Here is a 27,706-nt window from a genome sequence, read left to right on the forward strand (position 1 = left end):
ATTCATTTGAGTCAATGGCCGATGAAGCTCGTTTCTACCAGGCCTTCCTGTAGTGATCCCCAAACAGGCTTACTTTCAGGTTACAGCCAGCTGTGGCACAGTCATGGTATCGTCTCATTGGCCTAATGCCCATATACTTACACTAAAACTGTATCAATCTGTTCCACAGATTTTTCTGAGCAGCATCATTGAAACTGTTTATCAGTCTGGTTTGAGTGATAATCAGGCATCTGTAAAATACTTTATTGAATGGTTCATCACCTTGATACTACAGAAGTACCCTGAATTTATTGATTCTTTCTGGCGATGCTTCAGTTACGTAAGTAAAACCGTATTCATTAAAAAAAAATCTAATTATTCCTCTTATTTTCTTACACTATTCTTGAAATTTATTTAGATAAAGGAAAATAATATACTGAGGAGCAGGGGGGCATCAGTAGGGAGAGCAGTACCTCTCAATGCTTCTGTTGCAGAAATTTACATTTCTTGGTCATTAATTTACTTCCCTGTAGGAGTTCAATTTGCTAATGACATTCCAATAATGGGTCTATTGTACTTGTGAACTAAATACAATCACTGCCACCAATGTAATATCCCCTTTGTTACATGTTTTCAAAAGAAAGTAAGTGTAGGAAATAGTACAATATGCTTTGGCAAACACTTTTTAAGGCTGAATAACTGCTGCAGAAATTTAACTTCTAATATTGTTACAACCTTCCAGAGACCAGCTATTCAGGATCTAAAACATGTCAGTTGATCAGCAAAGGTCAGTTAGACACATGTCAGCAACAACAACTTATATTTGTATAGCATCTTAAATATAGTTAAAATATCCCATGGTGCTTCACAGCAGCATTATATATTTTTTTAAAGATGCTGAGCCACATAATGAGACATTAGGACATGACTGAGGACTTGGATCAAAGAGGTAGGTTTTAAGGAGAGACTTGAAAGGAGAGAGATAAAGAAGTAGAGAGGTTTAGGGAGGAAATTCCAGAGCTTGGTCGAGGCAGCTGAAGGCGCGGCTGCCAATGATGGAGTGATGAAAATTGGGTTTGCAAAAGAGGCCATAACTGCAGGAGCACAGAAATCTTGGAGGGCTGGAGGAGTTAGAGATGGGGAGGGGCTCTGTTATGGCCGGTAGTTCTAAGAACCCTTGTCCTGATCAACACGATTTTTGATCCTAATTTGTTCAAATTCATTCTTAGCTGTTGTAAGTGAGTACTCTGCCACCAGCGTTGAACGTTCCAGTCTTTGGAAGCTCCAAATGGTATCCAAGACTAAAAAGAATATCTAGGATCCTCTGGAACTCTTTCTGATGTCATATAAGTTAATGGCATATTAATTGTTTGCAGGTGGTAGGCATTAACTGGAGAGTCACTTGTGATTCTATAAATAGATACTTAGTTTAGTTTAGAGATACAGCACTGAAACAGGCCCTTTGGCCCACCGAGTCTGTGCCGACCATCAACCACCCATTTATACTAATCCTAAAGATAAAGGTACTTTTACCTTTTCCTCTGACATGCCTTCATCACCTCCTTGCTGCCCTACCCAGCTCCACTCTATAGAAATTCATCCGAAATGTATCCGTCCTGCACACTCATCATTCCTGTCCTTGGTCACCTTCACGGGCTCCCTGTCCCCTAGCCATATTACTTCCTATTTCTCAATGTCTACATCCCTCTGCTGTTCCAGTTCTTAGTCGATTGTCTGCATTGCCCCTCTCCATCAGTGAGAAGTGGCGCATGTACCATAGAGGGAGGATTTTTGGATGTTGCATTAATAAAGTTAGCAAATCCAGCCCCTATCATTGGCCAGGGTGAGCAGGAGATTGGGATTCCACTGAAGCAGGCAACAACTCAAAAGACAAATTTTATATTTTAATGTCTGGCTGTACTTTCTCTCCATGTTTTTCATCAGACACTATGCAGTTCAAATAAATGTATCTCAGCCGGTGGTCCTTGTGGTAGTACGGTGCTTTTTTGAAAATCCTTTTTAAGCATGACAAAGTTTAGACTTTTCCATTTTATTCAGTGTGTTTAGAATCAAAACCACAGTAATTGAGAAACAAATGAAAAGCTTCAGGGAAGGCAGCTTGCTTGATAAAAGCTAATGTGACCTATGGCAACATTTATCTCTCTACCAACACTACTAAAACAGCCTAACTGGTTATTTTATCTCTTGCATTTGTGGGACCTTGTGTGTAAATTGGTTGTCGCCATTTTCACATTACGACGGCTCTACATTTCAAAAGGAATTCATTGGCTGTTATACCCTGAGCTGTTCTGAGATTGTGCAAGTGCTATGTAAATGCAATTTCTTGTCAAATGGCAGCTTTAGTAATTTTATTAACTCCACAGTTCACTAGGATTGCATTTGTCTTCATATGTATGTTTCTAACATCATTCATTTGCATTTTAGGTACACAGGTCTGTAATGTAAACCTAGCTGCGTGCTGACACCAACTCAATCTGATCCTAATAGCTCAGCAGATAAATGCACAGTTTGATGTGGTACTGAGACGGCATACCAAGGTCACAGGTTTAATTTCTGGTCTCCATAGTTAGTTGCATATCAGTTGGGTTTTTAATTGTATTCAGTTGGTGGATATTAATTGGGGACTCACCTGTGGTCAGCACAAATAGTCACCTAAATTTCTCCGAGAGGCTCTGAAGCTAGCTGATGGGGTGTTATGAAAGTGCTTCCATTTTTTAATTTATTTTGAGGACTCGTGTTTTAGAATTGCGGAGATGAATTCATTGGAAGACTGAAGTGATTCCATATATGCTGGACTTTTTTTATAAAAGGGTCACTGGAAGGACTCTATTTAAAAACATTTACTGGAAGTCGCATGTCTTCAGCTAAGTAAATAACAGGTGCTTTCTGACTATGGGTGTTGTTTACAAGAGGAGTGACATGTCAAGATTTATGGTGCTTAAGAGTGGGTTTCATTTTTGACTACTGTTTTGAGTCAGTTGGGTTTGTAGCCTGCTGAAAGAAACACCCAGCTCCTCGTTTCTCCACCTCTGAGAAACCCTGCAAAAAAAAAAAAAATCCAATGTGTGATAGCTGTAATGCCTGATGCCGCATTTCTTCTGAGAAGCTTTTGGAAGACTTCCTCTCGACATCTCCTAAACGAACTGCTTCTGAAAAGATCCCAGTGACCTGTCTATATGTACTGTGAGGCCAGACTGTATGCCATCTGGAACATCACATATCTTATCCTTTTTCTTCAAGAATTAACAAGTACTTTGGCCAAAGCATCTTTATTTTTCATTTAACTGGGGTGGGTGTGTGTGTGTGTATGTTAGGCATTTAGAAGGGAATATATATATTTACTGTCATTTCAAACTGTGTTAAAGCATTGCATCTTTATTGACTAAGTCTTGTTTTATAATTTAATACTTTTGTTTATTAAAGAAACCTGGTTGGTGGATTTTATTCTGAAACAAAAAATAGAGTATATAATTGGCTGCATCGGTAACTGTGTACACAGTCAAATATATGTTGTGACCTGTGCAGAGGTGGAACTACAGAAAGATGGTGCACTTCTCCCACCTCAGTCGTAATAAGGGGAAATAAAAATGTTGGGGCAACGTTTAGAGGGGATGTGCGAGGCAAGTTCTTTTACACAGAGGGTGGTGAGTGCCTGGAACTTGCTGCCAGGGGAGGTGGTGGAAGCAGATACGATAGCGACGTTTAAGAGACATCTTGACAAATATATGAATAGGAAGGGAATAGAGGGATATGGGCCCCGGAAGTGCAGAAGGTGTTAGTTTCGGCAGGCATCAAGATCGGCGCAGGCTTGGTAGGCCGAATGGCCTGTTCCTGTGCTGTACTGTTCTTTGGTGCAGTAACAATCCTCTTCTGAGGTTTAAATAGAGACACCTTTTGAGTATGGAGAGTTTTTCCTGTAGCTACTTGTGCTATATTTATGACCTGGGTCATTGGATGTCAAATGCAAAGTAAGTTGTCTCCTTACCAATCCCTCTCAATAATGTAAAAGCTGCATGGTACTGAGTGCTGGAGTATGTCTTTGGATGACTTTGCAGAACAGTTTCTTGACTGCACATTGCCTCTCATGGGTGACTGGAATATGACAGACCTAGAGCTTCAAAGGTGATGCAAATCCCTCTGGCAGCAATACCCTCTGCTTCCTTTCTGAGGCTCACTAATTATTATCCAGTGCAGTTCAGCAGTCAATATTGTAATTGTAAAGAGGGTGGCAAATTGTTTCCAATTTCATTGTTCAACATTGTTGGGACACCTTAATTAATGGGCTTGTTGCCTTCTTCATCAAGAGGGCATAGCCTCCAATGATGGTGCAAAGGGAAGAGGGATGCATGAGATGCTGGAGTCAGAAGAAGAGTTTGGGTTCAGAGAAGGCTACATTGATGGGGTGGGACGAGGCCACAGAGGGATTTAAATTAAAAGTTGAGCTTTTTAAAATTGAGGTCTTAAGAAACTAGGAGCTAATGTAGGTTGGCAGAGACGGGATTGTTCGACCAGTAGGACTTGTTATGGGAAAGGTTATAGAAAGCCGAGTTTAGGATGAATCAAAGATTAGGGGATGGGTGACCATCCAAGCAAGAACTCAAATGGACAGCTCTGGAGGTGACGAAGACACAGATGAAGGTTCAAGATGAGGGTTTTAGTGGCAGATGGGCTGAGGTGGGGGCAGATGTGGAAGATGTTACCAAGTGGAAATAAAGGATTTTGGTATGAGAACAGAAAGTGCTGGAACTACTCAGCAGAACTGGCAGCATCTGTGGAGAGAGACAGTTAACGTTTCAGGTCTGTGACCTTTCATCAGAACTGGTAAAGGTTAGAAATGTAGCAGTCTTTGAGCAAGTGAAAGGGGCGTGAGGGGGAGGCAGGAAGAAGAACAAAAGGGGAAGGTCTGTGGTGGGATGGAGGGCAGGAGAAATTAAATGAGAGATGTCATGGAACGAAAGGCAAATGGAGTGCTAAATAGTTGTAGTAAAAGACACAGCATTTGTCCAGCGAGAGTACTAATGGCAGAATATTGACCAGCTCTGTCAGAAAGCAAAAACATGAACAGGTTTAAGATTGGCACAAGGTCAAAAAATAATCAAGTAAAAATATAAAAATAAAATAAATAATGGAGCTTGTGGTCTGAAATTATTGAACTCTGAGTACAGAAGGTGTAGAGCACCTAACAAGCTTGCATTGACCTTCACTGGAACACTGCAGCAGGCCGAGGACAGAAATATAAGCATGCGAGCAGGGCGGTGAATTAAATTGGCAACCGACCTCAAGCTCAAAGTCATGCTTGCGGACCGAGTGGAACTGTTCTGCAAAGTGGTTACCCAGTCTGTGTTTGGCCTCCCCAATGTAGAGGCGACCACTTTGTGAGCAGTAAATATAGTATACTAGATTGAAAGAAGTACGGGTAAATTGCTGCTTCACCTGGAAGGAGTGTTTGGGGCCTTGGATAGTGAGGAGAGAGGAGGTAAAAGGCGATTGCATGTGAAGAGGACAATGTGTTAGGGGTGATGGAGTGAACCAGGGTGTCTTGGAGGGAACAGTTCCTTCAGAATGCTGACCGGGGAGGGGAAGTTGTGTTTGGTGGTGATGCCACCAACATCCTGGGAGTTACCATTGACCAGAAACTGAGCTGGACCAGCCACATAAATTCTGTGGCTACAAGAACAGGTCAGAAGCTAGGAATTCTGCAGTGAGAAACTCACCAGCTGTCTCCCCCATGCCTGTCCACCTACAAGGCACAAGTCAGGAGTGTGATGGACTACTCTCTATTTGCCTGGATGGGTGCAGCTCCAACAACACTCTGGAAGCTCGACACCATCCAAGTCAAAGCAGTCCACGTGACTGGCACCCCATCCACCGCCTTCAACATTCACTCCCTTCACTACTGACATGCAGTGGTAGCAGTGTGTACCATCTACAAGATGCACTGCAGCAACTCACCAAGGCTCTTTCGACAGCACCTTCCAAATCTGTGACCTCTACCACCTTGGGAATGCTTGGCAACACCGCCACCTGCAAGTTCCCCTCCAAACCACACAGCATCCTGACTTGGAACAATATCGCCCGCCGTCCCTTCACTGTCGCTGGGTCAAAATTCTGGAACTCCCTTCCCTAACAGCACTGGTGTACCTACACCCCAAGGACATCCAGTGGTTCAAGAAGGCAGTTCACCACCATCTCCTTGAGGGCAATTAGGGATGGGCAATAAATGCTGGCCTAGCCAGCAATGCCCACATCCCATGTTACATTTCTAACTTTTTCCTGTTCTGATCAAAGGTCACGGACCTGAAATGTTAACTCTGTTTCTCTCTCCACAGATACTGTCAGATCTGCTAAGTATTTCCAGTACTTTCTGTTCTCATTTCAGAGTTCTCGCATTTGCAGTATTTTGCTCTCATTAAAGGATTTTGGTGTTTGAGAAATGGGGTCGGAAGCTCAGCTCAGGGTTGATTTTGGCCATTGACTATTAAAAGTCTGTTTTAGTCTGGGATAGTTGCCAGGGAGAGCAATGAATTGGTGGTGAGGGGCAAAGACACTGAGAGAAGCAAGTCTGCTGTTCCGTGCATTTCCTCAAAGTAAAAGTGTCTTTTGTTAATCCCTGTTTGTATAGCACTGTTGACAAGTAACTGTCATCTTCATTATCTGTATTCTAAATCATCAAAACTAAGCTTCTTCCCAGAAATCTGCCTAAGATATACACTAGTCTTCATTACTGTTGATCATTACTGCAGATGTTGCGTTGTAACAAAATTAATTGCTGCAATATCATGTGCCCTAAAAGCAAAATTTTAGAATAAGATGAGTAATAGTAAATTGATGATTGCATGAAAGGATGGACAGTTTCATTATTTTTTTCTAATTAGTATAGACTCATTATGTAGGGAATTGTCTTGTAAGTGGAGCTTTAAAAGAAATCTCCAGAGTTATAATTATGGCTCAAAGTAAAAATCCTTTTATAGTTAATTGAAACTCAGTGCAATATTCCTAATTTGCGTGACTATTTCAGCAGAGCAACTGAATTAGCACTCCTTCCTGTTTAAATTAACAGCTGTTAAATGCAGCAAATTATGACTTCTAAAGGTGTAAATTTGCCTCAGTGGAGTGTGAGATAAAGGCTTGGTTTCTGCTTTATTCATAGCAAATTAATGGAATTTAGTTTATATTTGGACTTTATATTTGGAGGCTTGAGCTGATATTTTTTGTGCATTGGTCTTTTGTACTCCTGATTATAAAGCACTATTATGTTTTTATGTAGGAATACGGTGACCTGAACGTGTAGGCGACATGCTTAGATAGAGGATCTGGATCGGCGCAGGCTTGGAGGGCCGAAGGGCCTGTTCCTGTGCTGTAATTTTCTTTGTTCTTTGTTCTTTGTACTGGCCTGCTAAACACATGGACCCAATTTTATTTATTGCTCAGTAGGTTAAGGGAATGGAGCACATTAAGGTGGATAAATCCCCAGGGCCTGACCAGGTGTATCCTAGGATGCTATGGGAAGCAAGGGAGGAGATTGCTGGGGCCCTGGCAGAGATTTTTGTGTCATCGTTAGTCACGGGTGAGGTACCGGAACACTGGAGGATAGCTAATGTTGTGCCTTTATTTAAGAAGGGCAGCAGGGATAAACCAGGAACTACAGGCTGGTGAGCCTTACATCAGTGGTGGGAAAGTTATTGGAAGGGATTCTGAGAGACAGGATTATATGCATCTGGAAAGGCATGGTCTGATTAGGGATAGTCAGCATGGCTTTGTGCGTGGGAAATCATGTCTCTCGAATTTGAATGAGTTTTTCGAGGAGGTGACCAAGAGGATTGACGAGGGCAGGGTGATGGACGTTGTCTACATAGACTTTAGCAAGGCCTTTGACAAGGTCCCGCATGGTAGGCTGGTCCAGAAGGTTCGAACACATGGGATCCAGGGTGAGCTAGCAAATTGGATACAAAATTGGCTTGGTGATAGGAGTCAGAGGGTGGTAGTGGAGGGTTGTTTTTCAGATTGGAGGCCGGTGACCAGTGATGTGCTGCAGGGATCGGTGCTGGGCCCTCTGTTGTTTGTCATATATATTAATGACTTGGATGTGAATGTAGGGGGCATGATTAGTAAGTTTGCAGATGATACCAAAATTGGTGGTATAGTGGACAGTGAAGAAGGTTGTCTAGGATTACAACAGGATATAGATCAACTGGGAAAGTGGGCAAGGGAGTGGCAAATGGAATTTAATGCAGACAAGTGTGAAGTGATGCATTTTGGGAAGTCAAACCAGGGCAGGACATATACAGTGAATGACAGGGCCCTGGGAGTGTTGTTGAGCAGAGAGACGTTGAGGTGCAAGTACATAGTTCTATGAAAGTGGCAACACAGGTAGACAGATTGGTGAAGAAGGCATATGGCATGCTTACCTTCATTGGCTGAGGCATTGAGTACAAGAGTTGGGACATCATGTTACAGTTGTACATAACATTGGTTAGGCCGCATTTGGAGTACTGTGTGCAGTTCTGGTCGCCGCACTACAGGAAAGATGTGATTGAGCTCGAGAGGGTGCAGAAAAGATTCACAAGGATGTTGCCTGGTTTGGAGGGCTTGAGTTATAAAGAGAGATTGGATAGGCTGGGTCTGTTTTCCCTGGAGCGAAGGAGGCTGAGAGGGGACATGATAGAGGTGTATAAAATTGAGAGGCATAGATAGGGTAGATAGCCAGAGTCTGTTTCCCATGGTAGGGGTGACTAAAACTAGAGGGCATAGATTTAAGGGAGAGGGAGAAGATTTAAAAGGGAACAAAGGGGTAAATTTTTCACACAAAGAATAGTGGGTATCTGGAATGAGCTGCCTGAGGAGGTAGTGGAGGCAGAAACAGTAGCGACATTTAAGAAGCATCTGGACAGGTACTTGAATGAGCAAGGCATAGAGGGATATGGAATTAATGCAGGCAGGTAGGATTAGTATAGATAGGCATTATGGTCGGCATGGACGCGGTGGGCCGAAGGGCCTGTTTCTATGCTGTACAACTCTGACTCTATCTATGAATGAGAAGCTGAGCTATGCATTACGGGAAGGTCCCAAGTTTGATCCCCTGTCTGTTCTGAGTTAGCTGATCATAATGGAAGAGATGTTAATGGCCTGCAATTAACTTCAGTGAACCTGGCTTATAAGAGTCGAAATAGTGGTTTTCGTTGTCAGTCCTGATTTGCTATTCATTGACCCTGTTGGTGGACAATTTCGGGTTAAGATTAGACTTGACTATTTCTCACCCACAGCTGTTACAAAAATTTCTAAATTCACTTGTGTCAGCCCTTCAAAACACTCCCACAGGGGATGCTGAGACCAAGTGGGCCCACATCAGAGACGCCATCTATGAGTCAGCTTTGACCACCTACGGCAAAAGTGCGAAGAGAAATGCAGACTGGTTTCAATCTCATAATGAAGAGCTGGAACCTGTCATAGCCGCTAAGCGCATTGCACTTTTGAACTACAAGAAAGCCCCCAGCGATTTAACATCCGCAGCACTTAAAGCAGCCAGAAGTACTGCACAAAGAACAGCTAGGCGTTGCGCAAACGACTACTGGCAACACCTATGCAGCCATATTCAGCTGGCCTCAGACACCGGAAACATCAGAGGAATGTATGATGGCATGAAGAGAGCTCTTGGGCCAACCATCAAGAAGATCACCCCCCTCAAATCTAAATCGGGGGACATAATCACTGACCAACGCAAACAGATGGACCGCTGGGTTGAGCACTACCTAGAACTGTACTCCAGGGAGAATGCTGTCACTGAGACTGCCCTCAATGCAGCCCAGCCTCTACCAGTCATGGATGAGCTGGACATACAGCCAACCAAATCGGAACTCAGTGATGCCATTGATTCCCTAGCCAGCGGAAAAGCCCCTGGGAAGGACAGCATTACCCCTGAAATAATCAAGAGTGCCAAGCCTGCTATACTCTCAGCACTACATGAACTGCTATGCCTGTGCTGGGACGAGGGAGCAGTACCCCAGGACATGCGCGATGCCAACATCATCACCCTCTATAAAAACAAAGGTGACCGCGGTGACTGCAACAACTACCGTGGAATCTCCCTGCTCAGCATAGTGGGGAAAGTCTTTGCTCGAGTCGCTCTGAACAGGCTCCAGAAGCTGGCCGAGCGCGTCTACCCTGAGGCACAGTGTGGCTTTCGTGCAGAGAGATCGACTATTGACATGCTGTTCTCCCTTCGTCAGATACAGGAGAAATGCCGTGAACAACAGATGCCCCTCTACATTGCTTTCATTGATCTCACCAAAGCCTTTGACCTCGTCAGCAGACGTGGTCTCTTCAGATTACTAGAAAAGATCGGATGTCCACCAAAGCTACTAAGTATCATCACCTCATTCCATGACAATATGAAAGGCACAATTCAACATGGTGGCTCCTCATCAGAGCCCTTTCCTATCCTGAGTGGTGTGAAACAGGGCTGTGTTCTCGCACCCACACTTTTTGGGATTTTCTTCTCCCTGCTGCTTTCACATGCGTTCAAATCCTCTGAAGAAGGAATTTTCCTCCACACAAGATCAGGGGGCAGGTTGTTCAACCTTGCCCGTCTAAGAGCGAAGTCCAAAGTACGGAAAGTCCTCATCAGAGAACTCCTCTTTGCTGACGATGCTGCTTTAACATCTCACACTGAAGAATGCCTGCAGAGTCTCATCGACAGGTTTGCGTCTGCCTGCAATGAATTTGGCCTAACCATCAGCCTCAAGAAAACGAACATCATGGGGCAGGATGTCAGAAATGCTCCATCCATCAATATTGGCGACCACGCTCTGGAAGTGGTTCAAGAGTTCACCTACCTAGGCTCAACTATCACCAGTAACCTGTCTCTAGATGCAGAAATCAACAAGCGCATGGGTAAGGCTTCCACTGCTATGTTCAGACTGGCCAAGAGAGTGTGGGAAAATGGCGCACTGACACGGAACACAAAAGTCCGAGTGTATCAGGCCTGTGTCCTCAGTACCTTGCTCTACGGCAGCGAGGCCTGGACAACGTATGCCAGCCAAGAGCGACGTCTCAATTCATTCCATCTTCGCTGCCTTCGGAGAATACTTGGCATCAGGTGGCAGGACTATATCTCCAACACAGAAGTCCTTGAAGCGGCCAACATCCCCAGCTTATACACACTACTGAGTCAGCGGCGCTTGAGATGGCTTGGCCATGTGAGCCGCATGGAAGATGGCAGGATCCCCAAAGACACATTGTACAGCGAGCTCGCCACTGGTATCAGACCCACCGGCCGTCCATGTCTCCGTTATAAAGACGTCTGCAAACGCGACATGAAATCGTGTGACATTGATCACAAGTCGTGGGAGTCAGTTGCCAGCATTCGCCAGAGCTGGCGGGCAGCCATAAAGACAGGGCTAAATTGTGGCGAGTCGAAGAGACTTAGTAGTTGGCAGGAAAAAAGACAGAGGCGCAAGGGGAGAGCCAACTGTGCAACAGCCCCAACAAACAAATTTCTCTGCAGCACCTATGGAAGAGCCTGTCACTCCAGAATTGGCCTTTATAGCCACTCCAGGCGCTGCTTCACAAACCACTGACCACCTCCAGGCGCGTATCCATTGTCTCTCGAGATAAGGAGGCCCAAAAGAAAGAAATGGTACCTCCCAGAGTAAAAGAAAAACTATGCCACCCGCTGTCTAGAGCAAACCTTTTGGTTCCCCGGATGGTGATGACAAACACGAGGGGACATAGCTTTAAGTTGAGGGGTGATAGATATAGGACAGATGTTAGAGGTAGTTTCTTTACTCAGAGAGTAGTAGGGGTGTGGAACGCCCTGCCTGCAACAGTAGTGGACTCGCCAACTTTAAGGACATTTAAGTGGTCATTGAATAGACATATGGATGAAAATGGAATAGCGTAGGTCAGATGGTTTCACAGGTCGGCGCAACATCAAGGGCCGAAGGGCCTGTACTGCGCTGTAATGTTCTATGTTCTATATACCAGAAGGTGCTCGTTGCTAATAGAATAATGGCCCTAGAAGGAATCAATGCCATTAAGAAAGGCAGTTGTGAGGGAATAAATTGGTAGCAAATAGTGAACTAGGTTCGACGGCTACTTGTCGGCCAGCAAGGACAGGATGGGCTGAAGGGCCGCCTTCAGTGCTGTACACAAGAACAAGGAGCAGAAGCAGACCATACGGCCCATCGAGCCTGCTCTGCCATTCAATACGATCATGGCTGATCTTGGGCTTCAATTCCACTTTCCTGCCCGCTCTCCATATCCCTTGATTCCCTGTGAGACCAACAATCCATCTATCCCAGCCTTAAATGTATTCAATGATGGAGCATCCACAACCCTCTGGGGTAGAGAATTCCAAAGATTCACAACCCTTTGAGTGAAGTAATTTCTCCTCATCTAAGTCCTGAGTGATTGACCCCTTATCCTGAGACTATGTCCCCATGTTCTAGATTCCCTGACCAGTGGGAACAATACATACATACGAATTAGGAGCAGGAGTAGGCCCTTCGAGCCTGCTCCGCCATTCAGTAAGTTCATAGCTGAATCTTCAATCTCACAGCTTCTAATCTATCAAGCCCTTTCGGAATCTTGTATGTCTCAATTAGATCGCCTCTCATTCTTCTAAACTCCAGAGAATATAGGCCCAATTTACTCAGCCTCTCATCGGACAACCCCCTAATCCCAGGGACCAATTTAGTAAATCTTCACTGCACTGCCTCCAGTGCAAGTATATCCTTTCTTAAATGTGGAGACCAAAACTGTACACCGTATTCCAGGTGCGGTGTAAATTTCTATGATCTTGAAAATATGGATTTGTAGTTAATTTGTTAAGTTAAATAAAATTGAATAAATATTTTCATTTCTCCTGTTTTTTTTTATGCAGAATCCAGAAAATACAAAAACCAGTATCTGTACATTCCTGGCTGTGTTGGTTCATATTAAAGTGATCCTTAAGAACATTTCAAAGAAGGTAAGCATTTCAAGTTTTGGAAATAACTAGGTTAAATATTCAGTTGGAATGCATGAAATTATTGGAATTAATACTAAAGCTCTTGTGGTCATTGTGCTAATTGTATTTAGTGAACGAAGCTGATGGAGTGCCATTGTCCTGGTGAAGAGGAATCCCATTAATTGCAAAAACAAAACAAGAAAAAGCTCTCATGAAACCTACACTATTTATATATTCATAGCAGTCAATCCAAAAGACAAGTTGTCAAAACCTCATGTACTAAGCCAAAAATGAAAAATTTACAACCAGCTACAGGAATGTAGTTGTAATTCTGAAGCCAAGCATTTGAGAAGACTGCTGAAGGTCTAAAGGCAGTCAACTGACTATGAATATGTATAATTGACTTAAGAGAACATAAGAAATAGGAGCAGGAGGTCATCATTTGGTCCTGTGCACCTGCTCCGTCATTCATTGTGTACAATAAAGATTATTGTAAAAATGAGTTCTTTTTAGATTTTTTTTTTTAGAGAGATACAGCACTGAAACAGGCCCTTCGGCCCACTGTCTGTGCCGACCATCAACCACCCATTTTATACTAATCCTACACTAATTCCACATTACTACCACATCCCCACCAGTCCCTATATTTCCCTACCACCTACCTATACTAGGAGCAATTTATAAAGGTCAATTAACCTATCAACCAGCAAGTCTTTGGCATGTGGGAGGAAACCGGAGCACCCGGAGGAAACCCATGCAGACACAGAGAGACCTTGCAAACTCCACACAGGCAGTCCCCAGAATTGAACCCGGGTCGCTGGAGCTGTGAGGCTGCGGTGCTAACCACTGCACCACTGTGCCGTCCGTCAGGAGATGACGTGTATATTTGTGCCCATACCACCTTTTTAAGATCTCCAATGATCTTTATGTTGGGGAGCACAGAATAGAGACCAGGGCCGGAATTTTACAACATCTCAGCGAGCTGGATGGTGGCAGGGGGTGGCGTAAAATTTGAGCAGGAGGCTCCGGGAGGCCTTCCCAACCCGTTTTTGCCTCTGCCCCACTTTACGTGGGCCGGGTGGGGAGGGGGGTGGTGTGGTGCAATAAACGGGCCACCCGCCCCAGGCCAATCAAGGCCCTTAATTGGGGATTTTACCCGTGGCAAGCGGGCGTCCGGGAGATTTGAAAGGCCACCCAGTGAAACCTGGCGAACTCTCAGCGCTCTGTGGGGGGGTGAGGGGTGCCTGGACAAACAGGCACAGAGTGCCTGATTGAGGGCCACCCCCGCTTCCCCAACTACCTCCAGGACCCGAGAACCCCCCACTTCCCCCCCACTTCCCCCCCCCCCCCCCCCAAACGACCAAGCCTGCCTCACCATGACGTGACCAATTAGCCTGGTGAGGCAGCCCTAACTCACCTGGACTCCTGGCTCCAAGTCCTCAGCTAGGCTGCAGTCCCAGTAGTGGCCACCGCTCCCAGTGGCGCTGCTGGGACCAAGAGCTGCCGGCCCAATGTTTGGCCGCCAGCTCAATGAGGCGGGACTTCCTCCCTCAAGCAGGTGGAAGTCCCGCCTCAGAATACTTAAAGCCTGGGGACCCGTAACATGTGGGACGGATCCCCAGGCTGGGCAGAAGCGGGTTTGCCACTGACTTTTATGTAGGTGGCCAGCTCCTGTCCACCCGATGTAAAATCCAGCCCCAGAAGTGGGTGAGGGGAACAAATTAGAGGGAGTGTAATCACTGGGCTGCTTTTTGTCTTCCGATAACAAGTTGTACATAGTCAAATTAGTGGGGCCAGGTCTGGCTTCTCCACCTGACCTCACATTTGCAGTTGAGGAATAGCCGAAGAAGAAAGCAAACAACCCTTATCCACCCTTTCTTCACCTCCAGGCTTCATTTTCCCAATGTTCTGATCTTCTGCTGTAAAGCTCAACATAGAATTGTTGCTGCTGTAATGGATAAACTTATGCAGAACTCTGCCACCTGCATCCTATCCTGCACAACATTTCACCCACATCACCTCTATAATTGCTAACCACGAGCTCCCCATCCCTCAGACACTAATTTCAAGATCTCTACCTTTGTTTATAAATTCCTCATTGACCTTTCTCAACCCTTTACAACTTCCTGCAATACTATGTCCCTACTCACTGTGTCTTCAGACTCTGGTGTACTGTTCACTCCCTCTCCCACCATGATCAGTAACAGCCATCAGCTATCTTTCTCTTCTCCTCCTCCTCCTTTCCCCCCCCCCCCCCCCCCCAACTCTGTGGCACTTCCTTTGTAAAATTTTCCAAAGTTGTCTTTTTAAAAAAAAAATCTACCTATTCAACTGAGCCTTTGGTTGTTTCCCTATCTCCTCTCTCACCTCTTGTTTCAATGTAACATAATGTTATAGCTTTACCACAAATTTTTCTTGTGACCCTTGAACCCTTCTTTCTCATCACTACCATTCCCACCTCCCTCTCTCCACCCCCCACCCCCACCTACCCCGCTGGCATATTTTCAAAATATTGCAAGCAAGGGAGTAACTCTACCAACCCATGAATAAGCCTTTTTTCCAAGTTCACAATAGGGAAAAATCCCTATATTATCAAGCTCAATATCCCAAACTTCAAAAAAAGCCTGACTGCAACAGATCTGTTGGACAATTTGCATGATATGTTTGAGTTATTCAAGAAGAAAACCACCATGAACAGTGAAATAACTTCGGGGAAGTAATCAGTAACTTGTTACACTTGCATTTAAAAAAAAAATTACAAGACACACCCTTAATCTACAATAATTCGGAAATTCTGTTTAATAAATCCAGGCTTTTGGGAGCTGTTCTGAGTTATATGCCAGACAGTTTTAAAATAGCCACCCTTGCTTTATAACATGTGAAAAGGCTTGACTAAATGAAGTAAAGCAATAATCTTGCTTTTCTAAAGGCCTTGAGACAATGGAGAAAGCACCATGGGTAGGGTTTTGGGTCAGGACCCAACATCAGGGTCAAATGGAGGCCCTGACCCCGCAATGTGTCGGGAGCGGTCACCCGACAGGGATGTCCTCTAAATTGGCCAATTAGTGTTAGAGGGCATGCTCGCTATCCAATTAAAGTCGGTGGTTGGGCTCCCAAAGCTGGAGGGCCAATAGGAGGCTGTCCAGCACAGAAGGAGCTGCAGCCTGCTGTTGGCAAGTTATGGAATGAAAGGGTGCCTCCAGCTTAAGGCGCCCTCTCAGCACTTTTGAAAATTTATAATTTAAAAAATGGCATTAGTTGCTGGGCCAGGTAGGTGGGGAGGGCCTCAAAGCCTGCCTGAAGTGCAGGCCCCTGCTGGTCTGCTGCCGGGAGGCCACCTCCACGCAGCTGACCTGTTCCCGATTCCGCGGGGGATTGGGGGGTGGAGGAGGGGAGCCGCAGGCTGACTAGAATGTTCCATTCGGCCTCTGGCCTTTACCTTCCCTTAGTTGACTACCAGCCACAGGCGGGCGGGTAGTCCTTTCACCCCTGACCACCTCTTTTTTCCCCTCTCCCCCCAACCAGGGGAATGGTCAGGGCGGAATGGTGCCAACAAACAGGCATGCCGACCAGCGATGTGAAATTGCACATCAGCCCACCTCTGTTCTCACCCCCTAATCAGGGCAAATGTTCAGCCCTACAACCTGGTAAAGCCAGAGAGTTTATTAACTTGGATTTTAAAAAATAAAAATTTGTATTCCCAATATATTTATTTCAAATGTGAGGCTGATTTTGGAGTCTTAATTTTAAAATAGCAATCCCAGCAAAATGGTGGGTATCTCTCCTGTTACGAACAACCCCATTTCCTTTAGGACAGGTAGATGATGCCAAGGCTATTGGGTCATCTTCTGTCCTGTGCACTTACACTGGAAACTGGGTCTAAAGGAAGTGAATAGCTAGTGCAGACACTGCTGCCTTGGCATGTGCTTGAGTCACTCCCTACTTTTAATTTTTACAATGTGCAAATAATTAGCATTCTTGTGTGTGTGTGTCATATACAAACATGTCTACAAAGATTAGAAGCACGGAGTGACTCAATCATCCACTAGTTTGAGGCAATGTATTTCATAAACTTTACATTCAATAATATGTTGCACTGATCCAAATTCTGTTCACTTCATTTTTTGTGTTCTTAACCAGGACCAATATTTCAAGAAGGCACTGAGCGTAATCTTGCCATGGTGTCTAAACCACAACTTCAGTGTGCGACTATATGCCCTGCTTGCTCTACAAGAAGTTTGGAATGCATGTCTACAGTCTAAGCTAGAGGGCAAGGAGTTGCAGTTTTTGGCACCAGTAATTGAATCCTGTCTAGAGCAAGTTGGACACAAGCAAACCACAGGGTTAGTAGGAGATAACAGTATATTTTTCTCTTAATAAAGTTCATTGCCATTTGTTTCAAAAGCTGTTGGGAGTCACCCATAATTGTGCTTTTAGGAAGAATGCTAGAGGGAAATATTAATATTCTGTGCACACATTCAGCAGCTATTTAAAAAAAAAAAAATTGAGGGGGCAATAAAACTCACTCTAAGTCATTTTTAGATATTTTTGTCATCCTCTTTCTGTTTATTTTGTACGGCTAAAAGGGCCATCAAACAGCTTGCTCACGCACCTCTACCAATGCTGCGGTGATGGTGACTACCGCAAGATGCATATGGACAACCTAGGATAAATCTTCTCCATTGTGTTTCAGTTCATAGATTGTGGGAAAATACCTAACTCTGTAAATGCTAAGAGAAATTAGGATAGTCCCATAATGCACTGCACGATGACTGGCACCATGAATGTTTGGGATGCATGGGAACCCGGCAGTGTCAAAGATTGTGGAAGGCCGTTCAACTTTATACTTATTTCTTGCTTTTGCAATTCTATTTAACAAAATAAATTCTGCATTTCCTATTAATTACATAGTTTTAATTCTAATTCTGTAGACTTGACAATTCTTGTTTCTAGGCCCTCTGAATCATTAAAGTTTTCTTTGAGGTATATGCCTAAAGTTTTTTTTTCTCTTCTGTTAAGGAATGCTGGAAGGAACTGGCAGAGGATTCAGGATCATTTCTTTTTTGGAAAATTTCAACCTTTAGAAGACTACAGTTTAGAGGTATAGAAGAGGTGCTGAAAATATTCCAGATTTCCTTCTTAACTGCATTTTGATAAAGTTTTTTTTTGTCCAGGTTTTGCCATTTTAGTCTGCATGCAATACTCCTGATTTAATGTTGGTTGAATGAAATGTAAAGCTTCCTCAGCTCCCCCCGACAACAATGGCTGAAATTTGAGTGCGCCTTGCCGATGCACTGTCCCTGAGCCCCCACGATATTAAATGTGGAGGCTCATTTAAATAGGGGGGGCAGAGAGGCCACCCCCGATGACATAGAGGGGGCAGAGTCCCCAGCAACAGCGTTCAGCAGCAGCGTCTGGCGCCACTGCCATTTTTAAAGGGCTTTAAGTCCTTATAAATGAGTTTAATTTTTAAAGGGTACATATCAACGATTTTTAATACATTTACAAATAAGTGATGGAAGCCCTTTCCCAACCCCCCCCCCCCCCCCCCCCCATGGTCACTTCAGGCAATGAAATGACCAACAATTGATTTATCTAATACCTGAACTCCCCCCTCCCCCAACCTTCAATATTTTGCCTTTCACCCCCTTCCCACCATTCCCACATCCAATAAAAATTGATTTTCCCCGCTCCTCCACCCCTCCCGTCCTGAGAATTATAGTACTCCCCCACCCCCCAAACCAGGTTCTCTCCCGGAACTCCATATGGAGTTCCGGAGCACGGACGGCAGCCGTAATATCAGAGTGGGATGGCTGCTACTTGCAGGTAAGTTTATTTAAATATTTTAAATGTTCATTTACATATGCTGATGAAGGGCCCACCACTAGGTGGCGGGTGGGGGTGGTGGGGAGGCCACACCAAGGTCCCGTCGCCACCAGTAATGTGCGTCAGGCCCTTCTCGATGTCGCAGGTCGAGGCAGGCCTCTCCCCGCGGCATTTTACCAGCCCCCACACTGCGACCTGCAGTGTCAAGAGGCTGGTAAAAATCTGTCCAATGCGTTTTGACTTCGATTTGAGGCAGGCATTTACTACTGCACCACAGTGATATTTTCTAGTTCCCCAAAGTTGAGACCTCGTTGTTCATGTTTGCTCAGTAGAAATTGAGTTTATTTTGTCTTTCTAGCCACTAGATAGAGTTGTTCATCCATTGCTGTTTAGTTCAATATAGGGTTATCGTTAGCTGTTGGTTTTAAGATTCTATAGTTCGTGATCAGAGCTAGATTCCATAAATTGTTTTTTACAGCCTTGCCAACCTAATGTGCTGCTTTTAATATAATATAAAAACAAGAAATGCTGGAACCACTCAGCAGGTCTGGCAGCATCTGTGAAAAGAGAAGCAGAGTTAACGTTTCGGGTCCGTGACCCTTCATCGGAACTGACAAATATTAGAAAAGTCACAGGTTATAAGCAAGTGAGGTGGGGGTGGGGCAAGAGAGAACAAAGGAGGTCCAGATTGGACCAGGCCACATAGCTGACCAAAAGGTCACGGAGCAAAGGCAAACAGTATGTTAATGGTGTGTTGAAAGACAAAGCATTAGTACAGATTAGGTGTAAATACACTGAATATTGAACAGCAGCAAGTGCAAACGTGAAAAAAAACAGTGGGTAAGCAAACTGAACAAACTAAGATGAAATGAAATAAATGCAAAAAAAAAAGGATTGTAAAAAATGTAAAGAACGCTTAAAAAAAAAGGAAGAAAAAATAACTAAAAATGAAAGTAAAATGGGGGGGCTGTCATGCTGTGAAATGATTGAACTCGATGTTCAGTCCGGCAGGCTGTAGTGTGCCTAATCGGTCAATGAGATGCTGTTCCTCGAGCTTGCGTTGATGTTCACTGGAACACTGCAGCAATCCCAGGACAGAGATGAGAGCAGGGGGGAGTGTTGAAATGGCAAGCAACCGGAAGCTCAGGGTCCTGCTTGCGGACTGAGCGGAGATGTTCCGCAAAGCGGTCACCCAGTCTGCGCTTGGTCTCTCCAATGTAGAGGAGACCACACTGTGAGCAGCGAATACAGTATACTACATTGAAAGAAGTACAAGTAAATCGCTGCTTCACCTGAAAGGAGCGTTTGGGGCCTGGGATAGTGAGGAGAGAGCAAGTAAATGGGCAGGTATTACACCTCCTGCGATTGCAGGGGAAGGTGCCCTGGGATGGGGACGAGGTGGTGGGGGTAATGGAGGAGTGGACCAGGGTGTCACGGAGGGAACGATCCCTTTGGAATGCTGACGGGAAGGGAGGGGAAGATGCGACTGGTAGTGGCATCACGCTGGAGATGGCGGAGGATGATCCTTTGGATATGGAGGCTGGTGGGGTGAAAAGTGAGGACAAGGGGAACCCTGTCACGGTTCTGGGAGGGAGGGGAAGGGGTGAGGGTAGAAGTGCGGGGAATGGGTCGGACACGGTTGAGGGCCCTGTCAACCGCAGTGGGGGGAGATCCTCGGTTGAGGAAAAAGGAGGTCATATCAGAAGCACCGTCATGGAAGGTAGCATCATCAGAGCAGATGCGTCGGAGACGGAGAAACTGGGAGAATGGAATGGAGTCCTTACAGGAGGTAGGGTATGAAGAAGTGTAGTCGAGGTAGCTGTGGGAGTCGGTGGGTTTATAATGGATATTAATAGACAACCTATCACCAGAGATGGAGACAGAGAAGTCGAGGAAGGGAAGTGTCCGAGATGGACCATGTAAAGGTGAGAGAAGGGTGGAAATTGGAAGCAAAGTTGATAAAGTTTTCCAGTTCGGGGCGGGAGCAGGAAACTGCACCGATACAGTCATCAATGTACCGGAAAAAGAGTTGGGGGAGGGGGGTTGAGTAGGACTGGAACAAAGAATGCTCGACATATCCCACAACAAGACGGGCATAACTGGGACCCATGCGGGTACCCATAGCGACACCTTTTACTTGAAGGAAGTGCGTGGAGTTGAAGGAGAAGTTGTTCAATGTGAGAACAAGTTCAGCCAGGCGGAGGAGGGTGGTGGTGGATGGGGACTGGTTGGGCCTCTGTTCCAGGAAGAAGCGGAGAGCCCTCAAACCATCCTGGTGGGGGATGGAGGTGTAGAGCGATTGGACGTCCATAGTGAAGAGGAGGCGGTTGGGACCAGGAAACTGGAAATTGTCAAAATGACGTAGGGCGTCAGAAGAGTCACAGATGTAGGTGGGAAGAGACTGCTGCTTTTAATAAAAGCAAAATACTGCGGATGCTGGGAATCTGAAATAAAAACAAGAAATGCTGGAAATGCTCAGCAGGTCTGGCAGCATCCTGTGGAGAGAGAAGCAGAGTTAACGTACTTCCAGCATTTGTTTTTATTTCAGATTTCCAGCATCCACAGTATTTTGCTTTTACATTAGATTTGCTCAATTTGGTTTTAAATAATATACCCCTACTTATACAATATGCCCTCATCTTCCAGCTCAAGCCATTTGACTCTGCCTGAACTTATAACATCAGCCTTTTCTACAACGCGTATTGCCTTTTTCCAACATGGTCAGCCTGCCTACATTCTTATCTTTTCTCTCCTAATATATAATATATATTATATCCCGATCTTCCATGTCTATCCAGCTTGTAGTCAGGTTTTGCACTTGGAAAAGCATAGTATGATCAGAACAAGTCAGCATGGCTTTACTAAAGGGAGATCCTGTTTGGCAAAGTTATTAGAGTTTTTTGAGGATGTAACCAGTAGGGTAGATAAACGGGAACCAGTAGATGTTGTATACCTGGATTTTCAAAAGGTTTTCGATCAAGTGCCACATAAAAGATTAATAGGCAAGATAAGGGCTCATGGTGTTGGAGGTAATATATTAGTGTGGATAATGGAATAGTTAACAGATAGGAAGCAGAGAGTGGGCATAAATGGGGCATTTTCAAGTTGGCAGGCAGTGAATAGTGGGGTGCTGCAATGATCAGTGCTGGGGCCTCAGCTATTCACACTCTATATTAATGACTTGGATGAAGAGACCGAGAGTAATGTAAGTTTGCTGATGATGCAAAGCTCGGTTCAACGATATAGAGAGGCTGCAAAGAGATATCGACAGGTTAAGTGAGTGGGCAACAAGATGGCAAATGGAGTAGAATGTAGGGAAGTGTGAAGTTGTTCATTTTAATCGTAAAAATAGAAAAGCAGAATATTTTTTAAAAGGTGTGAAACTGGTAAGTGTTGATGTTCAGAGAGGCTTGGGGAAACTCATACAAGGAACGCACAAAGTTAACATGCAGGTGCAGCAGGCTATTAGGAAGACAAATGGCATGTTGGCCTTTATTGCAAGGGGATTGGAGTACAGGAATAAATAAATCTTACTAAAATTGTATGGAGTTTGGGTGAGACCGCACCTGGAATACTGTGTGCAGTTTCAGTCTCCACATTTAAGAAAGGATATACTTGCACTGGAGGCAGTACAGCAAAGATTTACTAGATTGATCCCTGGTATCAGGGGGTTGCCCTATGACGAGAGGCTGAGTAAGTTGGGCCTATATTCTTTGGAATTTAGAAGAATGAGAGGCGATCTAATTGAGACATACAAGATTCTGTAAGGTTTTGATAGTGTAGATGCTGAGAGATTGTTCCTACTGTTCAGGGAATCTAGAACACGGGGTCACAGTCTCAGGATAAGGGGTCAATCATTCAGTTCTGAGATGAGGAGAAATTACTTCACTCAGAGGGTTGTGAATCTTTGGAATACTCTACCCCAGAGGGTTGTGGATGCTCCATCATTGAATACATTTAAGGCTGGGATAGATGGATTGTTGGTCTCGTGGGGAATCGAGAGATGTGGGGAGTTGGCAGGAAAGTGGAATTGAAGCCCAAGATTAGCCATGATCGTATTGAATGGCGGAGCAGGCTCGATGGGCCGTATGATCTACTTCTGCTCCTATTTCTTTTTTTCTTGTGTATCTACTAAGGTAATTAAATCTAGATCATCTTGTAAAATAATTGCTTTCAATTTTCCATTTTATTCTCCACCTTGCAGTCCATGCGTTTTCACTCCTTTGCTGGAGTTTTTTTTGTCTCTGTTAGAAGCTCATCATAAATAATCAGTACTTGAACTTGGTCTCAATGCATGGCTTAAGAATTGGTGCAGGAGGGAGGGTTTTAGATTCCTGGACCACTGGGACCATTTCTGGGGAAGGTGGGACCTGTACAAGCTGGACGGTCTACATCTGAACCAGAGGGGGACTAACATCCTTGCTGGCGGGTTTGCGAGTGCTGTTGGGAGGAGTTTAAACTAATTTGGCAGTGGGTGGGGTGGGGGGGGGGGGAACGCAGACTCCTAGCAGAATAGGGACATAGCTAAACACAGGAAAGCAAACAAGTCAGAGGGAATACCACGGAAGTAAGTTTCAAGGGAGTAAGACCAGGATGGATGGCCTCAACTTTAATGCCAGGAGTATTACAGGTAAAACGGATGAGTTAAGTGCAAGGATTGACACCTGGGATTGTGATATAGTAGCCATCACAGAGACATGGTTGAGGGAGGGGCAGGATTGGCAGCTCAATATCCCGGGATATAGAATCTTCACGCGAGACAGAGGAGGGGGCGTTGCAATATTAGTTAAGGAGTCAGTTACTGCAGTAAGGAGAGATGATATCTTCGAGGGGGCATCAAATGAAGCTTTATGGATAGAGTTTAGGAATAAAAAAGGGACAGCCACATTGCTAGGTGTTCATTATAGACCCCCAGATAGTCAGCGGGAAATTGAGGAGCAAATATGTGCGCAATTCACAGAGGTGTGTAAAAATAATAGGGTAATTATATTAGGTATTTTCAACTTTCCCAACATTAATTGGGATGGTCATCGTGTTAAGGGCTTAGATGGAGTGGAGTTCTTAAAATGTATACAGGAGAACTTTTTAGCTCAATATGTAGAGGATCCAACAAGGGAGGGTGCAGTGCTGGACCTAATTCTGGGGAATGAAGCCGGACAGGTGGTTGATGTGCTGGGGGAGCGTTTCGGTGATGGTGACCACAACATGGTACAATTTAAGCTTGTTATGGAGAAAGAAATGGACAAGTTGCAAAAAAAGGTTTTGGATTGGGGGAGAGCGAATTTTAGTGAAATAAGGCAGGATCTGGCCAAGGTAGACTGGAAAGAGTTACTTGTCGGGAAACCTACAGAAGAGCAGTGGGGGGCATTCAAAAAGGAAATGGGGAGGGTACAGGCCCAACATGTTCCCTCTAGGGTAATAGGTAGGAGCAACAAGTCCAGAGAACCATGGATGACCAGAAACATTCAGGGTACGATGAGAAGGAAAAGAGGCTTTTAGCAAATACAAGGAGAGCAAATCAACGGAAGCATTAGTGGAGTACAGAAAGTGTAGGATGGAGCTTAAGAAAGCAATTAGGAGAGCAAAGAGGGGATATGAGAAAGGTCTGGCTGGTAAAAGTAGGGAAAATCCCAAGATATTCTATAAGTATATCAATGGGAAGAGGATAACCAGGAAAAGAGTAGGACCCATTAGGGACCAAGGGGGAAATTTGTGGGTGGAGCCAGAGGACATTGGTAGGGTGTTGAATGAATACTTGACATCTGTCTTCACCCAGAAGAATGAGGATGTAGATATGGAACTTAGAGAGAGAAACTGTGAGGTTCTTGAGCAAATTGTCATAGGGAGTGACAAGGTATTGGAGGTTTTGGTAGGCTTAAAAGTGGACAAATCTCCAGGTCCGGACGATTTGTGTCCTAGGATGCCAAGGGAGGCGAGGGTGGAGCTTGCAGGGGCTCTGACCCAAATTTTTCATTCCTCTCTGCCCACTGGGGAGGTGCCAGAGGACTGGAGAACAGCTAATGTGGTCCCACTATTTAAGCAGAGAAGACTGAGGGGTGACCTGATCGAGGTGTATACGATTATGAGGGGCATGGACAGGGTGGATAGGGAGCAGCTGTTCCCCTTAGTTGAAGGGTCAGTTACGAGGGGGCACAAGTTTTAAGGTGAGGGGCAGGAGGTTTAAGGGGGATTTGAGGAAGAACTTTTTTACCCAGAGGGTGGTGACTGTCTGGAATGCACTGCCTGGGAGGGTGGTAGAGGTGGGTTGCCTCACATCCTTTAAAAAGTACCTGGATGAGCACTTGGCACGTCATAACATTCAAGGCTATGGGCCAAGTGCTGGCAAATGGGATTAGGTAGTCAGGTCTGGTGTCTTTAATGCAATGGTGCAGACTCGATGGGCCGAAGGGCCTCTTCTGCACTATTATTCTGTGATTCTGTGATCCTTTATGCTTGGGAGCTACTGATGCTGCAGAATCATACCAGATAAAGTCTAGTCCAGTGCTCAAAGGCAAAGAAAAAGTGTGCTACCCGAATCACCAAGATATGTGTTTTATATTTTCATATAAAAATGAATGGGGAAGGTGGAGTTGAGATAGAGATCAGCCATGATCATCTTGAATGGCAGAACAGATTTGAAGGGCTGAATGGCCTACTCCTGCTCCTGTTTTTTATGTTCTTACAAGCATACATGCTCAAGTATCATTGGAAGTTTATCATTCCAATTTTGCAAACAGTAAAAGCATATCTACTGTTTGACTGGAGCATTTGATCATTACAAAGAATCAGCAATAACTAATTGACGTCAGTCAGTGGTGCTGGCTGAGGCCATCTGTTCCACTGTTAGTGGAAAGTAAGCCCAATAATTGGCAATCAGTGTTTAACTGACAATTAACCAAAGATAAAATACAGGAGGTTTTTTTAATAAATTAATGAAGTACTAATTATTTCCAATCCCATAGCTTTACTTTGTAATTTAAAAAAAAAATAAGATTACAAGCCTGGTCCTTTAGCTTCTCTTCATAGTTCATGCTGCTTCTCCCCCTCTCTTGCAGACAATATTTTACATCTTTCCAAGGTTATCCGATGTGATAGAAGATGAATGGATCCCTGCCTGGAAGTTTAACAGAGTTATGGACCTCTTCCCCTCCAGTTCTTCAATTAACTTGTTTAACCCTAGGAATCAGCTTTATGATGTGAAACTAGCCAACTGGATTCAACGAGACAAAGGTGAAGTTTATTTTCCCTGTTGTAGTTTTTTATATATTTATTTATATGGTGGCATAGTGGTAATGTCACTGGGCTTGTAATCCAGAGTTCCAGGCTAATTTTCTGGGGGCAGGTTCAAATCCCACCATGGCAGCAGGTGGAATTTAAATTCAATTCATTTAAAAAAAAAAATCTAGAATTGAAAGCTAGTCTCAGAAATGGTGCCATGAAACTATTATCAATTGTCGTAAAAACACCATCTGGTTCACTAATGTCCTTAGGGAAGGAAATCTGCTCTCCTAACCCGGTCTGGCCTGTATGTGACTCCAGACCCAGAGCAATGTGGTTGACTCTTAACTGTCCTCTGAAATGGTCTAGCAAGCTGCTCAGTTGTCAAGGGCCATTAGGGATGGGCTATTAAATACTGGCTTTGTCAGCAACACCCACATCCCTTGAAAGAATAAAAAAAGAATTCTCCTGGGCAGCCTATTTGCACTTCCTCTGGCAGCCCCAGTCCAAAGCAAACTTTTACATTGCACTAAGACCCATACTAATGGTATCTGATTCTTGTGCAGCCAATGTTACCATGAAAATAAACTTGCTGGGATTTACCAAAAACAGCAGTCAGAAAGGCATGGTTAAAAAAACTGGGTTTCCTGCTTACCCATCCTGGATTTACTTCTGTGTTTCAGTTGGCTGTGTAAGATGCTGATGTTGGCAGCTGGTGCCACTAGCACAAATCTCGCCCAATATAAAAGCCGTTTCAGAGACTGGTGGGAGGCACATTAGCATGCAGTGCCACCCCGTGTTTCTGTGGTAAAACAACACTCTTGCCCCACTTATTTAATAAGGTTTGAGCTACCAAACGCTATGCTGATCCCCCAAAGAAAATATTTAGTCTGTGTGGTTAGTTACCATCATTAACACACACAATACATCTCACTTCTTTGGGCCTCCTTATCTCGAGAGACAATGGATACGCGCCTGGAGGTGGTCAGTGGTTTGTGAAGCAGCGCCTGGAGTGGCTATAAAGGCCAATTCTAGAGTGACAGGCTCTTCCATAGGTGCTGCAGAGAAATTTGTTTGTCGGGGCTGTTGCACAGTTGGCTCTCCCCTTGCGCCTCTGTCTTTTTTCCTGCCAACTACTAAGTCTCTTCGACTCGCCACAATTTAGCCCTGTCTTTATGGCTGCCCGCCAGCTCTGGCGAATGCTGGCAACTGACTCCCACGACTTGTGATCAATGTCACACGATTTCATGTCGCGTTTGCAGACGTCTTTATAACGGAGACATGGACGGCCGGTGGGTCTGATACCAGTGGCGAGCTCGCTGTACAATGTGTCTTTGGGGATCCTGCCATCTTCCATGCAGCTCACATGGCCAAGCCATCTCAAGCGCCGCTGACTCAGTAGTGTGTACAAGCTGGAGATGTTGGCCGCCTCGAGTACTTCTGTGTTGGAGATACGGTCCTGCCACCTGATGCCAAGTATTCTCCGGAGGCAGCGAAGATGGAATGAATTGAGACGTCGCTCTTGGCTGACATACGTTGTCCAGGCCTCGCTGCCATAGAGCAAGGTACTGAGGACACAGGCCTGATACACTCGGACTTTTGTGTTCCGTGTCAGTGCGCCATTTTCCCACACTCTCTTGGCCAGTCTGGACATAGCAGTGGAAGCCTTACCCATGCGCTTGTTGATTTCTGCATCTAGAGACAGGTTACTGGTGA

The 27,706-nt window shown here is 44.8% G+C and overlaps 1 protein-coding gene across 4 annotated transcripts in view; it reads left to right on the plus strand.

The window, feature by feature from the left end:
• Positions 1-27,706, plus strand: part of tarbp1 (TAR (HIV-1) RNA binding protein 1) — a 179,748-nt gene that overhangs the window by 87,107 nt on the left and 64,935 nt on the right. For 3 of the 4 annotated variants that reach the window (XM_068045439.1, XM_068045440.1, XM_068045441.1), the window contains 5 exons: positions 170-319; positions 12,881-12,967; positions 17,087-17,289; positions 17,966-18,047; positions 25,828-26,002. In XM_068045439.1, coding sequence (XP_067901540.1) covers positions 170-319; positions 12,881-12,967; positions 17,087-17,289; positions 17,966-18,047; positions 25,828-26,002 — 697 coding nt within the window. Of the gene's footprint in view, positions 1-169; positions 320-12,880; positions 12,968-17,086; positions 17,290-17,965; positions 18,059-25,827; positions 26,003-27,706 lie in introns of those variants that run through there. The other variant, XM_068045442.1, reaches the window with a different exon arrangement.

Source organism: Heterodontus francisci, chromosome 13 (assembly GCF_036365525.1).
Source record: "Heterodontus francisci isolate sHetFra1 chromosome 13, sHetFra1.hap1, whole genome shotgun sequence".
Lineage (NCBI taxonomy): Eukaryota > Metazoa > Chordata > Chondrichthyes > Heterodontiformes > Heterodontidae > Heterodontus > Heterodontus francisci.